At 34.6% G+C, this 21,279-nt stretch overlaps 2 protein-coding genes across 6 annotated transcripts in view; one reads left to right on the top strand and one right to left on the bottom strand.

Moving 5' to 3' along the window:
- The first annotated feature begins 272 nt into the window (after positions 1 to 272).
- On the top strand, positions 273 to 4,064 carry LOC132543141 (protein FAM81A-like). The gene is made up of 5 exons (XM_060206607.1): positions 273 to 617; positions 1,133 to 1,381; positions 2,513 to 2,755; positions 3,082 to 3,192; positions 3,849 to 4,064. Exons 1-5 carry the CDS (start codon positions 273 to 275, stop codon positions 4,062 to 4,064), a joined length of 1,164 nt encoding a protein of 387 aa, XP_060062590.1.
- Positions 4,065 to 9,430: 5,366 nt separating this feature from the next.
- The window catches only part of LOC132543135 (heterogeneous nuclear ribonucleoprotein K-like), a 50,535-nt gene continuing 38,686 nt past the window's right edge, over positions 9,431 to 21,279 (bottom strand). For 2 of the 5 annotated variants that reach the window (XM_060206597.1, XM_060206599.1), the window contains exons 8-17: positions 20,375 to 20,488; positions 18,919 to 19,047; positions 18,411 to 18,583; positions 18,008 to 18,187; positions 17,696 to 17,826; positions 16,600 to 16,757; positions 15,995 to 16,063; positions 14,651 to 14,820; positions 13,191 to 13,233; positions 9,431 to 10,519 (exon numbers count right to left, since the gene is read on the bottom strand). In XM_060206597.1, coding sequence (XP_060062580.1) covers positions 13,203 to 13,233; positions 14,651 to 14,820; positions 15,995 to 16,063; positions 16,600 to 16,757; positions 17,696 to 17,826; positions 18,008 to 18,187; positions 18,411 to 18,583; positions 18,919 to 19,047; positions 20,375 to 20,488 — 1,155 coding nt within the window. In that variant the 3' untranslated portion in view covers positions 9,431 to 10,519; positions 13,191 to 13,202. The remainder of the gene's footprint in view (positions 10,520 to 13,190; positions 13,234 to 14,650; positions 14,821 to 15,994; positions 16,064 to 16,599; positions 16,758 to 17,695; positions 17,827 to 18,007; positions 18,188 to 18,410; positions 18,584 to 18,918; positions 19,048 to 20,374; positions 20,489 to 21,279) is intronic. The other 3 variants (XM_060206598.1, XM_060206601.1, XM_060206600.1) reach the window with 2 other exon arrangements.

The following is a 21,279-nucleotide window of genomic DNA, read 5'->3' as shown; positions in this document are numbered from 1 at the left end:
TATACTTTTTCTTTATTTGTATTACTGTGCAAGGACAAGAGTGAAATAGAGGTAACTTTAAATATTTATGTTGTTTCAGAATTTTTAACATTTTTTTTTATGCTTATGTTAATCGACCAATATATTGAAAAAAATTTTCTTTGTTATTGCAGGTGGAAAGTTACAGGACATCAGCCAAACACTAACGAAACAAGACAAAGAGTTTTCTATGAAAGCTGTAATAATTTGTGTGTGAGGAACATTTATTTTTTGTTTAATTTGTGAACTTTGACATGGCTAGAAGGGGAGGCACCTTACCTGCACTTCGTGCCCCTTATGCAGAAACGGAGAGTCAGGAATACGGAGTAGCATACAGAAATAGCCCTCGTCCAGAGGAAATAATTCCAAGGGAGAGTCGCGGGCCATCCCGTCTTGACATTTTAGAAGAGAGACTTGCTCAACAGGAAAGGAACACACAAACATTAATTGACCGAGCATTTAAGATCAAGGAAGATGTGATTGACAGTTTAAACTTTACACACGGGACATGGCAGGAAGAAAAACATGCCCGTTCTATGTTACAGGAACATATTCGTACTATCACCGCAATCGTCAACAAACTCAACACAGACATTGCTGTAAGTCATTCTCAAACTCAATCCAATGTGACTGTTAGACATAATCTAAGTAAATATCATAATTATAATTTTTGAATTTTAAATTTTTAAATAATCATATATATATATGTGTGTATTTGCCTTAAAGGATTGATTTCAAATTCTTAAGTTTTTGAATGTAAACCAAGTTACTTTTGTGGCTTTTAATTTTCACCATCGCTCTCTCTTGAATTTTTGTGGTGATATTACTGTCAGGAATTATACCATCCTTTAAAATTGAGTACTGAAGTTAACATGTTTGCCATGATGACTGTTCTGATACACAAACATGAAAATATTCCCCATTCTACCAACTCATTAAATTTTACATAAGATGCAGACTGGATGAGGTTTTCATATAGTTATACATATATATATATATTTAGGAACATTTTGAGATTTAAATGACATAAGTATTTGTCACTGTTTTAGAAGAAATATTATCTTAAATCTCATTTCATTTGATCACTAACCATGTAATATCTCCCTTTGATTAGATGCTGGACGATCAGTTACGACACCGAGATAATGCAACAGTTGGCACAAATAATGCAGTCAAGAACTTGGAAGTACACCATGTTGCCTCTCTGACTGATCTGCGTGGCAGAATTGTGCGCTGCGACACATCAATCTCCAAACTATCAACTGATTTACGTCAAAATCAAGAGGCGATGAAAGCGCTAGGTAACCAGGCATCCGATAACAACGGCAAAGTATTGGACAGAGTACACCAACTAGAATCTAGGGTACGACCTCAAACCTTTGACCCTTCATTTCAATCTTCCTTACCCCATTTTCTTGTTACCACGGTAATCAACAATTATCTGTCTACACAAACACACACTTAATGTTATATAGAGTCATCTGGTGGTTACCTCACTGAACAATATGCAGGAGGCCCATCACATGCCATTCAGAGCAATTAGGGTAAAATGTCTTCCCCAAAGACACATTTCAGCTTCCTGAGAAATACAAACCACCACGGGTAGGGAGCATTGCACCAAAACCTCTGCTCTTCACATGAGGTTGTGTAGACCAACACATTGACTGACTAATCTATTGTGGCCCCCTGTATGGACAGTCTGTTATTTACAAATCTATATAGCCATCAGACAATCAGCTATCTCATTAATGTCTCTTTCGTAAACAAAGTTTCATCTATCCCCCACACTGACATTGGAGTCTAGTTTCCTTCTTCCGTGAAATGAAGAAATCTATAGTACCTGTATTTCTGTTGTTCATCTGTATGTTATGTGATTCTCTAAGGAGATAAAAACAGAAGGGGAAGGGATGTCATCTCATAAAAACTTTAATCAAATGTTGACTTAACTAAGAAACTGTTATCCTTGTATCATCTCATTTCAGCAATTAAGTCAAAAGGTCAAGATCATTGTTATTTCGAATTACAGGAAACGTTACTGTTTTTGTAGCTGGTCTTCATGAATGACTTGGTTTTAATTAAATGTTACAAAGGGATGAAGAACCACAGAACCTTAAATAACTTTACTAATCAAGTTGTTTTAAAGTCACAACCACCATTATAGTAACATTTTTTTAAGTCATTGTTGATATTTCTTTCATTGAATTTCCAAGAAACCAATAGAGAGTAGGTGGAAGGCCTACATGTCATATTTCAGCTCATGAGTTTTAGATATGTCTGGTAATAATCCCACCCATTGACTTTGAGTCAGATGTAATGTGTTGGCACCTTGAGGTCCAGTAATAAGCCCACCCATTGACTTTGAGTTCGATGTAATGTGTTGGCCCCTTAAGGTCAAGTAATAAGCCCACCCATTGACTTTGATTCAGTGGTAATGTGTTCACTCTCTGGGCTAACTTCATGATAAATACTATTTATGTATCACCTTTTGCTTCAGCTTGTTCAAGTGACCAACACCCTTGACCGCTATGTCGGGGAACAGAAGATGAAGCTGACCCACATAGAGGGTGATCATGGTCAGCAGATGGCCTTGCTGGACACCAAGACACGCACACTCATCGATGACCTTAAGAATTCATTCCACATTTTCCAAACCAACACAGAGGGAGAAAGAGAAAAGCTAGAATCGCGTATGTACAGTCACATCGACAAGATCTCTCAAGCCAAAGACACTCTCATTGTAAGTACCACAACTTGACTATGTCATTATCTTATTTATAGAGAAGCCTGAAAATGCTTCCTTATAAGCCCACCCTTACATATAATATTCTTGAGAAGATTGTACCAACAGATGTTCCTCTTTCGTTGTCATGCAAAAAGCCTGCCCATCTTTGAGGTTTTTTTTGTGGGATAGATACAGTAAGATTGGAAATTCACAACAGTGAAGTTTTAATTTTTTAATTTCAATGGGCTGAAAAATTTGCTGACTCAGTTTTTCTAAAGAAGTCTTTTATGAAGTTTAAATTATATCTACTTTGTGAGCTTATCATATTCTGTACTTGTTAGGAAAAAGTTGAGAGGCGGATGGATGAAAATCATTACGTAACAGATGCACGGCTTGCAAAGTTAGAGGAAGGACTTCATGAGGAGAGGGCACGCATCACCGAACTCCAACATGTAAGTAATCAGGCAAAACTACAGGGCACATATCACCAAACTCCAATATATAAGTAATCAGGCAAAACTAGTGGGCATGCATCACCGAACCCCAACATGTTAGTAATCAGGCAAAACTAATGAGCATGCATCACTGAACTCCAACATGTAAATCATCATGCAAAACTACAGGGCACACATCACCAAACTCCAATATATAAGTAATCAGGCAAAACTAGTGGGCATGCATCATTGATCACCAACACATCTATAATCAAATGAAACTTGAAGGCATGCACCACTTAACACCAGCATGTAACTAACCAGGCAAAACTTGAGGGCATGCATCACTGACCTTCAACAGAAAAGTATTCAGGTGAAAATAGAGGGCTCACATCAGCAAACTTCATAAAAAGGAAGAGACAAAATTGGGTGTGTAATACATCTTTTGTAACTTTGTGGCATATACTTCATTTACAATTTAATTTTAAATGGTCATGGTTTTCTTGGTTTTTTTTTTTAATGTATTTAATACCTTTTTTGGGATGTTTTAGTGCCAAACTTTTAATATTAAGGTTTTCCTATCTGGATGCTGGTTTCTCTATCATCTTCCTTAAAAAACAGGACCACAAAGTAGTCTACTAAGTAATAACATTCAAAAATTTCTATTTCTTCAGCAATTGGAGTCAAAGCTCATGCTGAAGTTGGACAACCACATAAAGACGAATGCAGAGGAGTTCGGACGGTTAAAACGTGAGACAAGGGAAGGTTTCTCCACTGTACACGAAAGTATCAGCAACATGAAAACGGTCATGGAAGGCAAGCGTAAACTTCTTGAGGACCAACTCAGGAAAGAAATCGGACAAATCAGGAAAATGGTTGTGCTTGTATGATTTTTGGATCGACAGAGTCCCTATTTATACGAACTGTGTTACACTCAGTCTGAGCTTGGTAGTATGTGTAGTTGTATGGAGTTTTATTGGGCAGTTTTATCACAATTCTAATCGTATTCTCCATGATGCTCAATCAGGTAACATGGTAAGCATCATGATTTGTGTACAGTGCCACTAAGTTCTAGTCCATATTTAGTAAGCAATGTTAAAAAAAATTGTAGGCTCCATCAGGCTAGACTTGACATGGCTGAAGAAATATATTTACCTTAAATCAACATACAACTTTGGATGTGAATTTGAAGTAATTGCTCAGAACATACCATAGCAAGACAAAGAGCACTGAATTTATGTAAGAATAAGTCCATGACTGGTAATAAGCCCACCCATATCTATTGCTGTTCAGTCGCATTACCCACAAATGGTATTTCAATGTTCTGTAACAAACTCATCCCTTGACTTTGAGTCTCAGGTAATGTACTGCCCTCCAAACCATTGACTTTGAGTCAGCGATAATATGTGGGCTCCCGTCTCTTAACATTTTGAGGTCCTATAATAAGCCCACCATTTGACTGATGCCCCTCCCTTCCCCATATCCCTCTGTGCTTTAAGCCCATCCCTTTGCTTTCTGATGTCTTATAATAAGCCCATCCTTTGACTGAGAGTCTGTAGTAATGTGCTGACCCCAGCCCCACCCTTCCTCATACCCCTGAGGTGCTTAAAGCCCATCCCTTAGCTTTCTGATGTCTTATGATAAGCCCATTCTTTGACTTTGAGTCTGTGGTAATGTGCTGACCCCAGCCCTACCGGTCCTCATATCCCTGAGATGCTTAAAGCCCATCCCTTAGCTTTCTGATGTCTTATAAGCCCATCCTTTGACTTTGAGTCTGTGGTAATGTGCTGACCCCAGCCCTACCGGTCCTCATACCCCTGAGGTGCTTAAAGCCCATCCCTTAGCTTTCTGAGGTCTTATAATAAGCCCATCCTTTGACTGAGAGTCAGAGGTAATTGTCCTCAATCTCTAAACAGGATAAACACACTAAATATGGATTACAACCAAAACTCAAAGATTAAATCTTTGGTATTATAGAAGTTGCCATCATCACAACATGGCTAACTTGACATTAGATTTATACATAATATTTCATGTTACAACTTTTAGATAAGATTTTGTGTCTTCTCTTTTAGTGTTTATGCAGTATATTTGTGGATTGTAATACTGTAAACTTTTATTGTTATTATTATATTTCAATTTTACCCAAAGATTGAAGCAAAGAGGAGGAATGTCATTAAGCAAAACAGACATTTTTCGAGGCATCTGTTTTATACAGTTGGAAAATAAAAGCTTTTACTGTGGTTTGATTAATTTTACATGTCTTCAATCATGTACGATATTTGGATAAAGGCTTGCCTCAGGGTACACAATATTGTGACCAAGACCAGATATGGTATTTCAGAAGCAAGCAATGGGGCAAAATTCTTCTTGTTTTCTCATGATTTTTCTTATTTTTCACTGAATATATTTATATAAAAACTATAAACAATCCTTGAGTTGATATGGATGTTTAAAATGTCAAGTTGTATAACATAACGAAAACACTGTATTTTCTATATCTCTGATTTTACATGGCCATAACCTTACACTATAAATATTAAGCACTTGTGCACACATGTATAATATGCAGGTGCTTTTTGAGAATATAGATCTCAAAAAATTGTATATACGTATATTTTATACATACAAGAGAATTGCAGTTTTTTTTTTGGTTTGGTTTCAAAGCTGTTAAATCTTCATGTGATTGCTGTTATAGATTAACAGATATCGTATATACAGGAAATATGTTATTCAAAACCTGATAATCGGTAACAATCAATTTATTCATAAAACCACCAGTTGGAAAATATGGCCAGACATTTTTTTTATGTAACATTTGAGCAGGTTCATTATTTATTTAATTCATTGATGGGTTGATTATTGATAAACAATGTTGTATAATCACTGTAACAGAAAAAAAAAAAAAAAAATCAATAAAAAAATAAACTTTTCAGAGATTAGATTTTGAATACTAATATTTTGAGTACATATATCTGAAAATAAGCATGTCACCAGAACAAAATAAAATGCAGAAAATGTGTTTTTGATTTTAAAGCCGAATGTTTTAACTTCCTTTAGGTCTGTTCTTAAGCTTGTCTACTGAAAGGTCAAAAGGCCAAAAGCCCAGAGACCATTCAGCCTGTTAGTACAATAAAGCTGTACTTATGATGTTACCAGAATAGTTAATGTCATCCTAAGGAGTTTAATCATCTTGATAGGCTCCTTATTGACGAGACATTCATCAAAACCACTGTTAAGAATGCTTATTTGTAATGATGTACGAATGTATCCAATGTATATTACATACGATATATGTCTTATCAAAATATGTTGTAATGTCCGGCCTTGCATCTGTATTGTGATATTGTGAAACATTCCAAATATTAAAAGTCACATTTATCCAGCTCTAAGTCAGGGCACACCATCTGAATAAAAAGTTGGGGTGGGCTTATTACTGGACAATGAAATAGTATATTTTGTGAATGTTTGTCCCAATAGCACTAGATATTTGGTGGGCTTATTACCAGACATACGCTATTGATGGATAATTATGGTTCCTGTAATATAGTCAACACTGATGTATAAACTAACAATCATTTGTATATAGTTTACATTATATTTACTCTGTACGTAAATAATTGTTCTCAAAACATTTACTTTTATCATCTTAACGCATCACAATACTCAAGATAATCTTTATTCATTCAGATCACATCCTTCTCACTCGGTTTGGCAATTTTTAGCAGTGGAAAATTCATCAGTTTTTTTTGTGTAGATTTGTACACCATGAAAAATCTATCAAATATGTTTCTTTTTTTACGTATTATAAATTTCGAAATGACCCTATTTTATTTCAGAGTCCATGTTGCACCCAATTCTGTCATCTTTATTTATTTTATATCACATCTCTCCATCGTTTGTTATTTTATGGCTGTTAGTGAAGTCAGTTAATCAGAATTTGTCACCTTGTTAAGTATTTCACACAAAATTTTATTTTTTATATTTCAAGACTTATTGGTTTTTTTTTGTAACCATGGAATAAGTAGTCATTCTATAGTTTTGTTTTCTTTTTACCCTTTGTTTTCTCTCTCTAGCAGATAATGGTAGTATGTAAATAATCAAGTTTGTAGTTCATTCTAGACGAGTTTGTATAGCTTATTTAAAAGTTTAGTTGTTTTAGATAAAACTTATGGTAGAGAACAATTTTTGTTTTTCCTACAAGAGTCACCATACAAGGTGTTACCATGTCATGCCGACAGTATTCACATTTTTGTGTCTTTTTATTGCAACAACTAGTGAAATTCAACTTATAAAACAGTAAATCCTTACTTACAACTAGTGATAGACTTTAGATTGAAAATTTGTTTAACTCTTTTAAGTTATTTGGCAAATTTGTAACATTTTGAAGATACTTGTAAAGAGTTGCATGTAAACTGGTCTAATTTCATTGTATTTAATATTTCTGATGTGTACTGTGACAGGATGCTGACACAGTTAAAGGTTTGTTTAATTCACTTGTTTTGAGTCACAAATCAAAATGCTGTTCACAGTATGTATGTTGTCTTCCACATAGTTTCTACCAATCTGTATCCTCTTAATAACTGTCCATACCATTAGTTTTCATCTCTTTCTTCATACCAAATTTGGGATATCTCATACAACAGTGTCCATACCATTAGTTTTCATCTCTTTCTCTATACCAAATTGGGGATATCCCTCATACAAAAGTGTATCTGTTTCGGGAATACCTTGTTCTTGTCTGGATCAAGGGCATGTCAGGAGCATATCTTGTACTTGTCCAAGTCCAGGGCATGTATTTGGCATATCTTGTCCTACAGTTGCCGAAATTTGTAGGAAAAAGATACTTTATGGAAAGGTTTTGAATCACTCTATAAATATGGCCCTGGTAATAACTGAAGTATGTCCTGAGGTGGGGCTCATCTTTGCTCACATCACTTTTTGTTGGTCTCTGTCTATATTTTGTACTTCTAGTTCAAAATGAAGGGATGCTAATGAAGAGAATGAACTCCAGCAAAGTCATGGATACATTTTTTCTTTGTAATTTCAGGTGAAAATTATTTGCTTAATTCCTTCACAGTGACATGTTAAATTTGTCTCACTTCATGTCCACCATTGTTATTTTTACTGTTTTTTTTATGTTCTTCAACTTCAAATACATTCCAGTCTATTGATCTACAGATGTTGATGATACTTCAAAATATAACCAGAGGTGAAATGTGTTAGCACTTGGCTGTCCGTCCTACACATAATTTACACTTTTTGTATGTTAAATATACCCGATATGCTATGCAAGGTGGTTATTTACTTACCTCAAGGCAATAATAATGTTAATCTGTTGTCTACAGAGGACTGCTATTTAAGTGTTGATTTCCTTTAAAGTACTTTACCTTGTACTATACAATGTTTGTCCACCACCAGGGAGCTAGCTTACACTATTGATCATATTAATCAAGCACGAGTCCCATTTTTTATAATACATGTACTCCAAATATGAAGTGTGACAATAACCTCTCTATGTAAAGGTTGTATTTCATTGATCTTTAGCAAAAAAAATCATAGGTCTGTCAAAAATTACTTACGCATTTGTGAATTTGAAAATAAAGTACAATTGTATGAAAGGTGTTTGTTCCTAAGCATAAACCAAGTGATGAATGACCTCTGACCTTAATCATCACCTAGATCCTGAGAATTTTAGGAACTAACAAGGATTGTAATTCAGTTGGCTTGAAATTTACCCTTCACTGTGATGCTGACCACAAACCTTGACTATGACAATAGTATATCGATAATAACAATGGTACGTGGATCATGATAATGGTATATGGAATGACAACGGTATGTGGAATATGACAATGGTACGTGGATCATGATAATGGTATATGGAATGACACATGACAACGGTATGCGGAATATGACAATGGTATGTTGACCATGATGCATTACAATATTATGTGGAACATGTGAAATTGTGCACCCAGAAATATGTCAAGGTCAAGATGAAAAGTTATGACAAAAAATTCAAGGTCCAAGTGATTCGTTTGCCAAGAATAAATGTTTAATTCTTTATACTTAAATTCTTTAAGTGTTCTGTTTAGATTTCTTACTTTTGTACACAACTAGACTTCACTCCAAAATTATGTCTTTGAAACAGTGATACCCTCATTACATCACATACAGTAACTTTATAAATATTGATCCATTTTATTTCCTGATCATTGTATAAGTTTTGTTAAATCAAAGTAAAACAAAATCCTTTTAGATACCAATATTTTATTTATATATCTCAACTCCATCTAATCTCAAATAGCAATGTTTAAGTTCACTACAAAAATCACAGTCTTCCCAACACTTTGACAGAATCAGAAATCAGGTAATCATGGTGTGTTGACTTTAAATAATCATTGAATAACACCTTTATCAACTGTTAAATGTAAATTCACTAAACAGATGAAGTGGAGATTAATACAAGTTAGTGGTAGGACTAGTTATCATTTTATACTTGTTGTCCTTGAGGAAAGATTCTGAGAGAAAATGACTTCTTTTGAAGTAAGGTATTAAACCTTGCTATATGTAATGAGACAACTTAATCAAATTAAATTACATTATAGATACATACACATGTATGTGAGAAGAGAACTCAATCTAGATGCATTGATGAACAAAGTGAAAATAAAAGTACATTAACATCATAAAAGTTATGATATCCTGCATAACAATAATGAATTTGATTTGCTATACATCTGAATTCCGTCATTACCCCACCCTATCATATCTGATTACACATGAACATGATAAACTGACTCGATGAAAATGTTCAACCAAAGAAATGGACACAAAATTGGAGTTTCTTTTGATTGAGACCTAACAACATCATAATTAACCCTAACATAACAAAAGTTATCACTCACTTTTCTCTTTTTTGTTTTATGAATTATGAAACTTGATTCTATTACCTTAGTAAAATATTAACTTGATCAATGTCAACATAATTCACTCACAAACAAAACATGCCTTTTTAAGGATTTAATTGTTTTTCTTTAAACAAATGAACATGTTTTGTTCGTCAGAATATAAAAGATATTAATACGATTTTTCAACTGAAAAAATGACTATACACGCAAACTCTTTCCCATTCAAGTCTAATGTTAAAACAAGGCGTAGTCATAATAATGTAACCAGTTTAAAAGAAAATATATTTGTACGTGAAAAGTCGACAAGATGAAGATAAAATGAGTCTACAGTAACCACACAACAATGTTTATGATGATTCCACAATGAAAAACTTTGTTCCTCCTCTTCATGCTCGGCCCTCTAGAACTGTCCTCCCGAGTACCGTTTTACACTGTAAAACAAAACAAATCAAAATTGAAATTGTTCTGATCAGGGAGTCATTCCTTAAAGAATCAGGACTACAACTAGGGACATCAAGACAATTATGGGAGTAAACCAGAATTTCAATGTTGAGCTTCTGTGGTTCAGATTTTTGCACATTTTTACATATACTGCAATATTCCTTGGTTTTCAAAGATTCTCAGAAATTGAACATATTTTCATTTAAATACATTCATGTATAAAAAAAAATAAAACCACATCAATATAATAACTTGATAAAGGAAGAATATGCGACATGGACAAGACAAAGGATACCCGTGGTTTGACCGTTGTTGCCTGTTTCTGAACACTATTAAGGACCGATTACTACTATTCAGAGCTGAAAACTTATACGACTGTTAAAGTTCTTTATTACTGGGAGAAATTTGAATCTTTTTGTAAATGTCAAAGCCAATACTAGAATTACTTTTTAACTGCCACTGATCTCAAAAGTTTAAATATCCTGCAACAGCAGAACAACTTGTGAACTAATGGCACATTTAAAACATTCCCAAAAATAGAATAAGTTTCAAACAAAAGCCACAAAACAAAAGATCTTTTGGATTAATGAAGAGATTTTTTGTTATTTATGTAAGAATTAGACACAACACAACCGTAAAAATATTTCAAAATAACCCTATTTCCAGTTTGGAGAAAAAATGAATACAATGTAAAAAGTGAAGTGTACAAGAAAACAGCGCTGTTAGATAAACAAGTTACAAAAGTAGCAAATCCCATACTGGACAGGTAAGAAAATATTGGTGTTCCTGTCCAATACGAACTTAAAAGAGAAAAGCATAAGGCTTGTCTTTGTGAACATATTATTGAGAATATGATGAAGTCTGGTGTAGGACGTACAAGGTTGGTATACAAAGTGCAAAGCCTTGCCTCCTGTTCATGGGTACAGCTGGTAGGCCGACTGGTGCAGACTAGAAAGCTGTTAGTGGGCTAAGCTGCTAGATACACACATGGTCAGGGAAGATAGTGATTCATTGTTGAATAAAAATACACAAAACAACAAAATCACTAGTCTTCCAGGCCAGGTGTGTCAGGTTAATAGGAAGCAAATCCGTCACCATCGTCAGTCACCAGGCAGGGAGCCAAAGGGAGGCATGCACTTAGTCGGCTGGCAGGAGGCAGGCAGGCATGCACTTGTTGCCGATACACCATGTGTTAGCACTACTTGTTATTACAGGGTTATAGGAAGATATGGGAGATATAATGCTGTCAGTTTACAATGTTAGGTAGAGACTCTTATATCATATAAACGTTACACAGCTGGGATTATCTCATCCCATACATATGTAACATTAGTGTTCTATACAGCTACTATTAGAAATACAGAAGCTCTAGCTATATAAAAGTCAGAGGGAGAAGGCTTAATGTAAGGCAATCAAACCAGATATATTTGTAATGCAATGAAACCACAATAAAACTGTGCAGGCTTTTTACCAGCATGGGGTTTGTTAAGGTCTCTAGTGTGTCAAGGCTCAGGAAGGAGAACTTTGGTGTTAGAAGTGATTCTTTTATGATTCCAAACAATTTTAAAAATCAAAACATTCCACTACTCTCGGTGAATATAACACAATGCAAATCACGTAAAACTGCCTACATCAAAGACTTGCAAATGATTGTTTTATCATATCAAGAAATGGAAGTGTTAGAATAGATCAGCTGGATGAAATTTCTATCTGTTTCAAATGAGATTGGAAAATTTACGTCAACTAGTTAACATATCACTTGGGAAACTATGTCCAGTATTATATCTAGTCCCTAAGATAAATAATGCAGCAGTAAGCCAGATTTATTGAATGCACAGCACCTTAATTTGTGGATGACAAGGCTATCAAGCAAGGATGAGAGTCATTAGTTACTAACAATGAACTATCATCAAGCTATCATGTACCTTTAACCAGGTACAAAAAAGCATTTGGAAGAAAAAAGGGTTCTTTTCGCGCTTCACGGGTTTCTTGATTTCTAATTTACTATTAGAGACAACTCTTGAAGACTGATACTTGTCAAGGACAGAATAGTTTAAAATAAGAAAGATATGAAACAAAGAAGAGTTAGTGTATAATTACAAATATATTAGCAATATGTAATAATAGTGTAGGATAAATAATATATTAATAAGATAACTAATGAATATAGTAATAAAGAGAAAGCTGTACCCTGATAAATGATGAAGATCAATTAGTAGCCATATATATGTAAAGAAATCTGTAGTAACTAGATACATGATAAAAAGAAATCTGTGAACAGATTATATATATCTGTAGTAGCCAGATATATGACAGAAGCTAGATAAGTAGCTAGATATATCATTAAGAAAAAGACCATGAATAGCCAGACATAGGATTAGGAGAATTCTGCGAGTATCTATATATATATATGATGATCCTGTTCTTAGTGTCTGTCAGAAGTGTTATTACGGTATATTTCCAGTGTAAAACTACATCATTTAACCATCAAGATTATCCTGACCTCAATAAACAAAAGAGGACATGTCTAATCGCCATGTTTCATCACACGAATTAATTCTATTTAGAGCGATATGGGCAGATCTGGTTTGCTGAGGTTGGGCCAAATTGGGCTGGGGTCGGGGCTGGGGCCTAATTACAAAGAACACTGATAATACATACTGTCTTAAACTCTCAATGAAATGATGACTCCAAGCCCTTCACTCTAAAAGTAAAATTACATGGAAAACGTTGCTTTATTCCTCTTTGTTTAAGAAAAAAATATAACAGATAAATAAAATGGTTTCAAAGTATATATATATATATTTATATAACGAGAGATATTTATATTCAATTCCACATATGCAAAAAAAATAGTCACGGGTAAAAAAACGTCACAACTTTAAACACCTTAGTATTTTAAAGAACATCTTATTGTTATCAGTATTTTCAATATAATTGTGAAGCTTTTTTGTAACAGCTTCACTCAAGTAAAAGTGTAAGCACAAGCTGTAAGATACCTAAGCTTAATTCAACTTGGCTGAACTAAACATGGCTGACAAACAACATCATTATCAGATTTTGTTTTTTATTTTTGTGTAAAAATAAAAATGATTGACATCTAAACAGTCAATTCAATACCATGTTTATCAATAATTGATGTTTTAAGCATTTCCATCAGTCATAAATAATTTACATTTTTTGGACACTTCCCACCACAGCTACCAATGATTAACATATTTTGACCATTCCCCATTACAGCAACCAATAACTGACATATTTTGATCGCTTTTCATCACAGCTGTCAATGATTCACATGTTTTGACAATTTCCCACAACAGCTACTAATAACTGACAACTTTGGCCACTTTCTACAACAGTTACCAATTACTGACATATTCTGACCATTTCCTACCACAGTAACCCATGATACATGTGTTCTGATTATTTGCCACAATGGTCACCAGTAACTGACATGTTTTGGCCACTTCCCACCAGTCACCATTTAATCACATGTTTTGACTATTTTCTATGACAGCCACCAATGCTTCACTTATTCTGACCATTTCCCACTACAATCACCAATATCAGACATATTTGACCATTTCCCCACTACAATCAACAAAATCAGACATATTTGACCATTTCCCACCACAGCCATCAATAATCGACATATTTTGACCATTTTGTACTACAACCATGAATTTTGAAGCTTTAGCTATTTTCTATCCACTATTAACTCCAACACTACAATTTAGTCTTAAAGCTACAAAAGCAAATCCATCCAAAATGAAAACATTCTTTCAGATTCCTTCTTTCAAACAAGTTTCAAAATTCAGACCATAGTGACAACCCATTCACTACCTTTAAATATGTTATCAACCAACAATGGTGATGTCACACTTCAAATGCCAAAGGCACAAAATATTGTAAAATGAAAAGTACAATAGCAATATCCAAACCACATTAATCTGAGAATGCTTGAAAATTGGTCCTCCACTTATACCTAAATTCTTATGAAACCACACATTATGTTCTAATAGAGAATTTGTAACAAACTGTTAGAAGTGACCTATATCTACTACTTAGTAACAACATGTTTTCTACCGAGACAAATTTCAACATGAATTCAAGATACCCACCTCATCTGTAAGAGGTACTGTGCATTCTGTATCTGATCGTCGCTGCCTGTGATGGTAATAATACGGTCGCTGGAGCCCGGCAGTGCCTCGTCGATCACCACCTGAGCGTTAGACTGTCGTCGAATCTCTTGGATACGTGATCCTCCCTTCCCAATGATGGCTCCTGCCAACTATAAAGCAAAATTTAATTTCAAAAGTGATAGCTAAACCAGGTTGTTATTTTGTCAAAGCATTAAAGAAGTGAAAGTATTCTGTGCTTTGAAACAAAACCATTCTTCTTTTTTGGCACTGAATCACTTCAGGGCAGACCCAATTTTTCCACAAATAGGAACAAATGTGTACACTACTGAATAAACATGTTGCTCTTCGCCTTACTTTTGCAACAATGATTTCCTTAACTTTGTCTCCCAATCAAGAATAGTAAGGAATACTAACTGTCGAAAATCTGCTCATTACTAACAGTGATACAGAGATAAAATATTCAGTACTTTGTCTGAAAGGAAGAAGAGGCAAAAGGCCAATTGGTCCTGTATCTTTCAAACCCTGCCGCTGTGGGGGCCAAAACCCACAGTGCATACAAAATTGATCCAAGTATGTCTCAGACCAAACTGCGACAGACACCAGACATTCCTAAATAAGAAGAATGATTGACTCCCCTTTTCAAAAGCCTGCTTCAGAACAAATTTGGGTAAAAAACAATCATCCATACAGGAGCAGTAGGATTTTAAGAAACTTGCAATACTTCCCCTTTTTGGCTCCACCCCTCATGACCCAGGACCCACCATTTATACAAATTTGATTCCCCTTCACCAAAGAATGCTTCAGACCAAACTTGTGCAAATTCAATCATTCTTACATGAGGATTTTAAAGAACTTGCAAAATTTCCCATTTTGGGCCTCGCCCCTCAGGCCCCAGATCTAGCATTTACACAAAATTTGGTTCCCTCCCCTCCAAGAATGCTTCAGACCAAATTTGGGCAAAATTCATTAAGACATTCATGACAAGTAGCGATTTGTAGGAAAAGTTGATGGACAAACAACAGACGATCAGTGTAGTATGCGTATAACACTTGTTCTTCAGGCAAGGTGAGCTAAAAGACATATGATCAGCATAATAAAGTGACCATTTAACTACTGTATTAATCATTATAACTTTAATATAATCATACAATCAATGTTAAATAGAACCATACTGCAATTCACAAGCAAATAGAACTTTGATTTTTACTTTTTGTAATGTGAAAAAAAAATGACTTAAAAAAAATGAAATGCTGCTAAACTTTTGTTCATGACAATCCAGTAGTAGCAATAGACTAGTGAAAGTATGTTTTTTTTCTTACTTACATCTTTTGGGATGGTAACTTGTGTGGATGACTGGCAGTTGTTATCACCAAACATCTGGCCCATACCTCCCTGTAATACATACAAAACAGCTTCATACTCAATATAAACTAAAACATTCTTCCTAGAAGATACATATCTCTATTTTAAAAATCAATGAACATCGTCTAATTGTTCTCCTTTGCCATGTAAAATTGTAATGCATTTCATTAGCAGTAGAGTAAGTTAGCGCAATATCATTTATCATTCACTGAATTTAACATTTTCATGAAGATGACTGTAGTGGGATTAAAAAGATTTGGTACATGAATCGAATCTAAACTTTTTTCTAGAGTTAATGGTATGTTATCTTAATATGTTGCAATCAGTGATCAAATTTGGCTTTTGGTAAAAAGGCTAAAACAACAATATTATTTATGCTGAAAAATAATGCTTCAATATTGTATTCAAATTCCAGAGAAAAGCTGAAAATTCTTATCTCTATGTTAGTGTATGTTGATTTCAGATACTGTGGTAAAATGTTCTGGAGTATCACCTTGACTACTAACAGGCAGTAAACCTCCTGTACATTGTTTGTTTTTCCTTATTTGTATTGCCTTAATACTAACAGTGTTATCCTGAGTGAAGTTCTGTCCCATGTTACCACCTCCCTGGCCACTGCTGGAGTTGCCACCTCCGTAGCCACCACCTGAGTTGTCGTAACCTTCATCGTAACTGTTATCACCTCCATAGTTGTCTCCACTGTATCCACCGTCGCCTCCAAATCCTTGGTAGAAAAGTTGAAAATTTAATGCAACAGTCAGGGTTTACAAGTACCAGGAATACAACTTAGATACAACACATAATGAAAATAAGAAAATCTATGTGAAATTTCAGATTTTTCTGATATGTATTTCATTTAAATATTCATCATTTGTGTGTTTTATTCTTTTAATTGCAATTTTTTTCATGATCCACATTTATGGTGTTTTGATATGAAAAATAAAAAATAATTCCAATATTGAATTTTTTCTTGAGAAACTTTCTACATGCATAAATGGGTAACTTAAATAAGATCTACAATTTGTGATTACATTGGTAGAATAAGCTAATCCCTTAAATTTCTTACCCTCAGATTGAAAAAGAATATGCTTACTTATTCTAAGATACCATTACAGCATTCTATGCTTTGTCTAGTGTCTAGACCCACCTAATCAGTCTTAAGAAATGAAAAGGATCCAAAGGACAGAGGAAGAACAATAACATAATGGTCACAATCTATTGTCAGATAAACTCTTGTGAGGTTATTTAACCATCATGTACAAACACCACCATGATTTCATTTATTTCAATTCTATCATCAAATCATATTTCATTGTCAGGAATGTGTCATGTTTGCATGAAATCAAAGGAAGTTGATGACAGACAGCTGGCACTTAAAAGTTACACAATGCAGGATGCAAGAATTTGAAGATATGTAAATTTGTGTTTTCAATAACCTTTTTATTTTCCTTTTGTCTCTTTTTATTTTGATTTCTTTTAAAATCTCTTCCAAACAAAGCTTGAATAAACCCAAAAATTCATATAATCAAAACTTGAAAATGCATCTGCATATTTAAAATCAACTTTGTGGAGTGGAGCTTTAATATATTGAAGCTTAGCCTTTTCTGAACTTAAATCTATTGAAGCTCCTTCCGGTTTCTGTCCGGTCATGTGTATCCTCACTCTGATTGGATGAGTAGTCCGTTCCCTGCTTGTTACCTCCCATGCCACCTCCCATATTGCCCTGGTTGCCGCCCATATTGCCGCCCATGTTGCCGCCTCCCATTCCAACACCTCCACTTCCCATTCCACCTCTGTAACAGCGAGTTGTTCATTTGATTATCAATATAAAATTATTTAATTTTCAATAATATGTTTAAGTAGACACTGCATAAAAAAGGTTTGAAGCAAAATTTGGTTTTTTAAATATAATTAAAACAAAAGTTAATATAAAAGTAAATTTCTTACAAACTGCTAAACATCACAATCACTTACCCAAATCCTCCACGGCCACCTCCTCTGTTAGGTCCTCCCATACCGCTGCCTCTCATTCCTCCCATGTTGCCACGCATGCCACCCATTCCTCCTCTACCTCCGCGGCCACTCATCATGCCACCTCCACGACCACCACGGCCTCCCATTCCCATATCTCCCATTCCCATACCCATACCAGGTCTGAATGAAAAAAAAAATTTCTACATCTTAATGTAAAGCAACACTTATAGTTTCAACTATTTCTATGGATTAGTTTTTCACTTAAGCATGTTTATGTAAAAAACAGTAACCCAAACTAAAGTAAACTAAAATGGACAAAATTTAAAGAGTATTTTTTTGTAGTCAACACGTGTCATAACTAAGACTCTAAAAACAGTAACACAATTGACAATAGTCCTCTTACCTGCCACCTCTCATGCCCATGCCCATTCCCATTCCTCTGGATGCCTGTGGTGCCCCTCTGGGTCCTCCTTTGCCTCGACCACCCTCAGCAGATGTGTAGCCTCCATACTCGGCAACCATGAATTCATCCCAGTACATGGGATCGTAAGGCTGGTTGGGTCCCTTAGGTGGAGCCTGGCAAACAAGTGAAGTCAGTTATAGAAGAACATCTTTTCAGATATCCACCTACAGTCCTCGAGTTTTGTTTAGTAAATTACTCTGTAAGATGTGATATTTCATGAATTTCATTTAATGAGTTATTGTTTTAATCAGATTCCATTTCATTGTGAGACTGCTTTTACGACATTCAGTTTAAAGAGATACTGTTTTAATGATATTCAGTTCAATGATCTACATCAGACTTCACTTTCATGAAGATAGGTTTGAATTTAAAGATAGAATTTATATGAAAGGAAAGCTGGAGGATGACATTTACAAGTGACTAGAAGACAGGAGAAGGGTTGACTTACAGTCTTAAGGAGCTCATGAATCGTGTCGACACAATCAATAACTACTTTGGGTTTGCCTCCTATGGCCACAACACGTTCTGTTGACTGTGGGCAACACTGGGAGTACACTTTGATCTGAGCTCCAGTTTTCTGTTCACAAACAAAGCATCAAACTCAAAACCCTAACGATTACATATTACACGAAAAAACCCACGAGTAGGAGCCAAACCAAAAATGTCATGTATCTCTGGAAAGTCTGACGGAGAAACCAAGTACTTTACAACAAATAATTAATGTGTTGATACAGAAGACAATTACAATCACATCACAACTTCCAAACAATTTTTTCTACAATCTCACATCAAATTTTACATTTCACTTCAAAATTATTTCTATTCCAATCTAGATTCCACTAGAGTACTACTGCAACACTCTCATACATCATTAGTAACTTAAATGAAAATATTCAAGAAAATTCATCCTTAATTGTTGGAGTTTTAAAGATAATTAAAGGGCTAAAATTTCAAGAGAGAGAGAAAAAAAAAAAAAAAATAATAATAAAAGATAACCCATTTTCCATAATTTTAACATAACATAATATCAGTGCCTCAACCAGTGGACTTTCTGAATGATGTAGAATGTCTCCATTTTGCCTATGGTGTATCAGGTTAATGAGAATCACATGGATCAATAGGGAATGATGTATCAGTATTTAATATCTTTAACAACCAATCCAATCACTAGGGTAATACCTCCCATTGTCCCACGTAACAAAAATCATTGTCATTAATGTCTTGAGGCAGTACCACATCAACAGCATTTTACCATTATACACTGAACCAGTGACACTTCCTGAAAACTGTTACATCTATATAAGGATGTCCCAGAATCAAGACATGTTATTTAGTAGAGAGTATTTATCGTAATCACCTTTGGTCATTATGGTAGAGGAAGTCTGTTTTATGTGCATTAATGCTGCAAAAGGTCAAATGTTGGGTAATGAGCCCACCCCATATATAGGTTGTTTAGCTTTACTGTCTTCCTGTAATGTATTGGTGTTTTACAGAAACTCTGTCTCAATGTCCTGTAATGTATTAGTATTTTACAGAAATTCTGTCTCAAAGTCCTGTAATGTATTGGCACTTCACAGAATTCTGTCTCAATGTCCTGTAATGTATTGGTGTTATACAGAATTCTGTCTCAATATCCTGTAATGTTTTGGTGTTTTACAGAATTCTGTCTCAATATCCTGTATGTATTGGAGTTTTACAGTAAAATCAGTCTCAATCGCCTGTAATGTATTGGTGTTTTACAGAAGCTCTGTCTCCATGTCCTGTAATGTATTGGTGTTTTACAGAAACTCTGTCTCCATGTCCTGTAATGTATTGGTGTTTTACAGAATTCTGTCTCAATATCCTGTAATGTCATCGTGTTTTATGGAAACATCCTGCATTACTCAGATTCATATGATGCAGACCTCTCTGAGTTCCTTGATCTTGAATCCAGCACGTCCAATGATACAGCCAGCCTGGCTTTGATGCACCAACAGCCTCATCTCGCAGTCAAAGTTCTCATCCTTGTAGTTTTTATACTGCAACAACAATCACCAATATGTATTCATATTTCCAAGCAGTTAGTTACATTCAACAAACAAGTCTTAAGATTCCAGAACTTAATAGTAATTTTCTCTAATCAATAGTAGAAGAAAATTTCACTAACTTACAGTAGTAATTTTCACTAAATTTAATTAATAATTTTCACTTATTTTATATAAAAGAAAATATGCAGCAAACATTTGCACAAAAAAAAAGTAAGATCAATTTACAAATGTTTTGTATTTGAAACCTTCTTTATGTTTTTTGTCTTTAATAGTTTTCAGTATTTCTGTATACATAGAAGATCGGGCTAGTAGAAGTTCAACAGTTTTCATTATCAGAAGATAGGGCTAGTAGTAGTGTGAACTATTAGACAAGAATGAAATCAAGCCAAAGCAGGTAGAATATGATATCTGAACTAAACTACAGAAATAATATGTTCCTCATGATACTGTGTTGTAATGTGGAGGTAACTTTCACTAGTCTCTCATAATAAATTCCTCTGGCAACCATAATTAAACAGTAACAAGTCTCTCATAATATATTCCCATGGTTACCACAACTACAACATAACTAGTTCCTCATTATGTATTTCCCTGGATGCAATCACTAGTTCCCCATAATATAATCCCATAGTAACCATCACTAGTCCCTCATAATATAATCCCATAGTAACCATCACTAGTCCCTCATCATATATTTCCATAGTAACCATCACTAGTCCCTCATAATGTATTCCCATGGTAACCATCACTAGTCCCTCATAATGTATTCCCATAGTAACCAT

This window comes from Ylistrum balloti, unplaced genomic scaffold (assembly GCF_031769215.1).
Source record: "Ylistrum balloti isolate Yb309-2 unplaced genomic scaffold, AGI_CSIRO_Ybal_v1 Utg369740, whole genome shotgun sequence".
NCBI classification, from domain to species: domain Eukaryota; kingdom Metazoa; phylum Mollusca; class Bivalvia; order Pectinida; family Pectinidae; genus Ylistrum; species Ylistrum balloti.
This window is presented reverse-complemented; position numbering and strand designations above follow the sequence as displayed.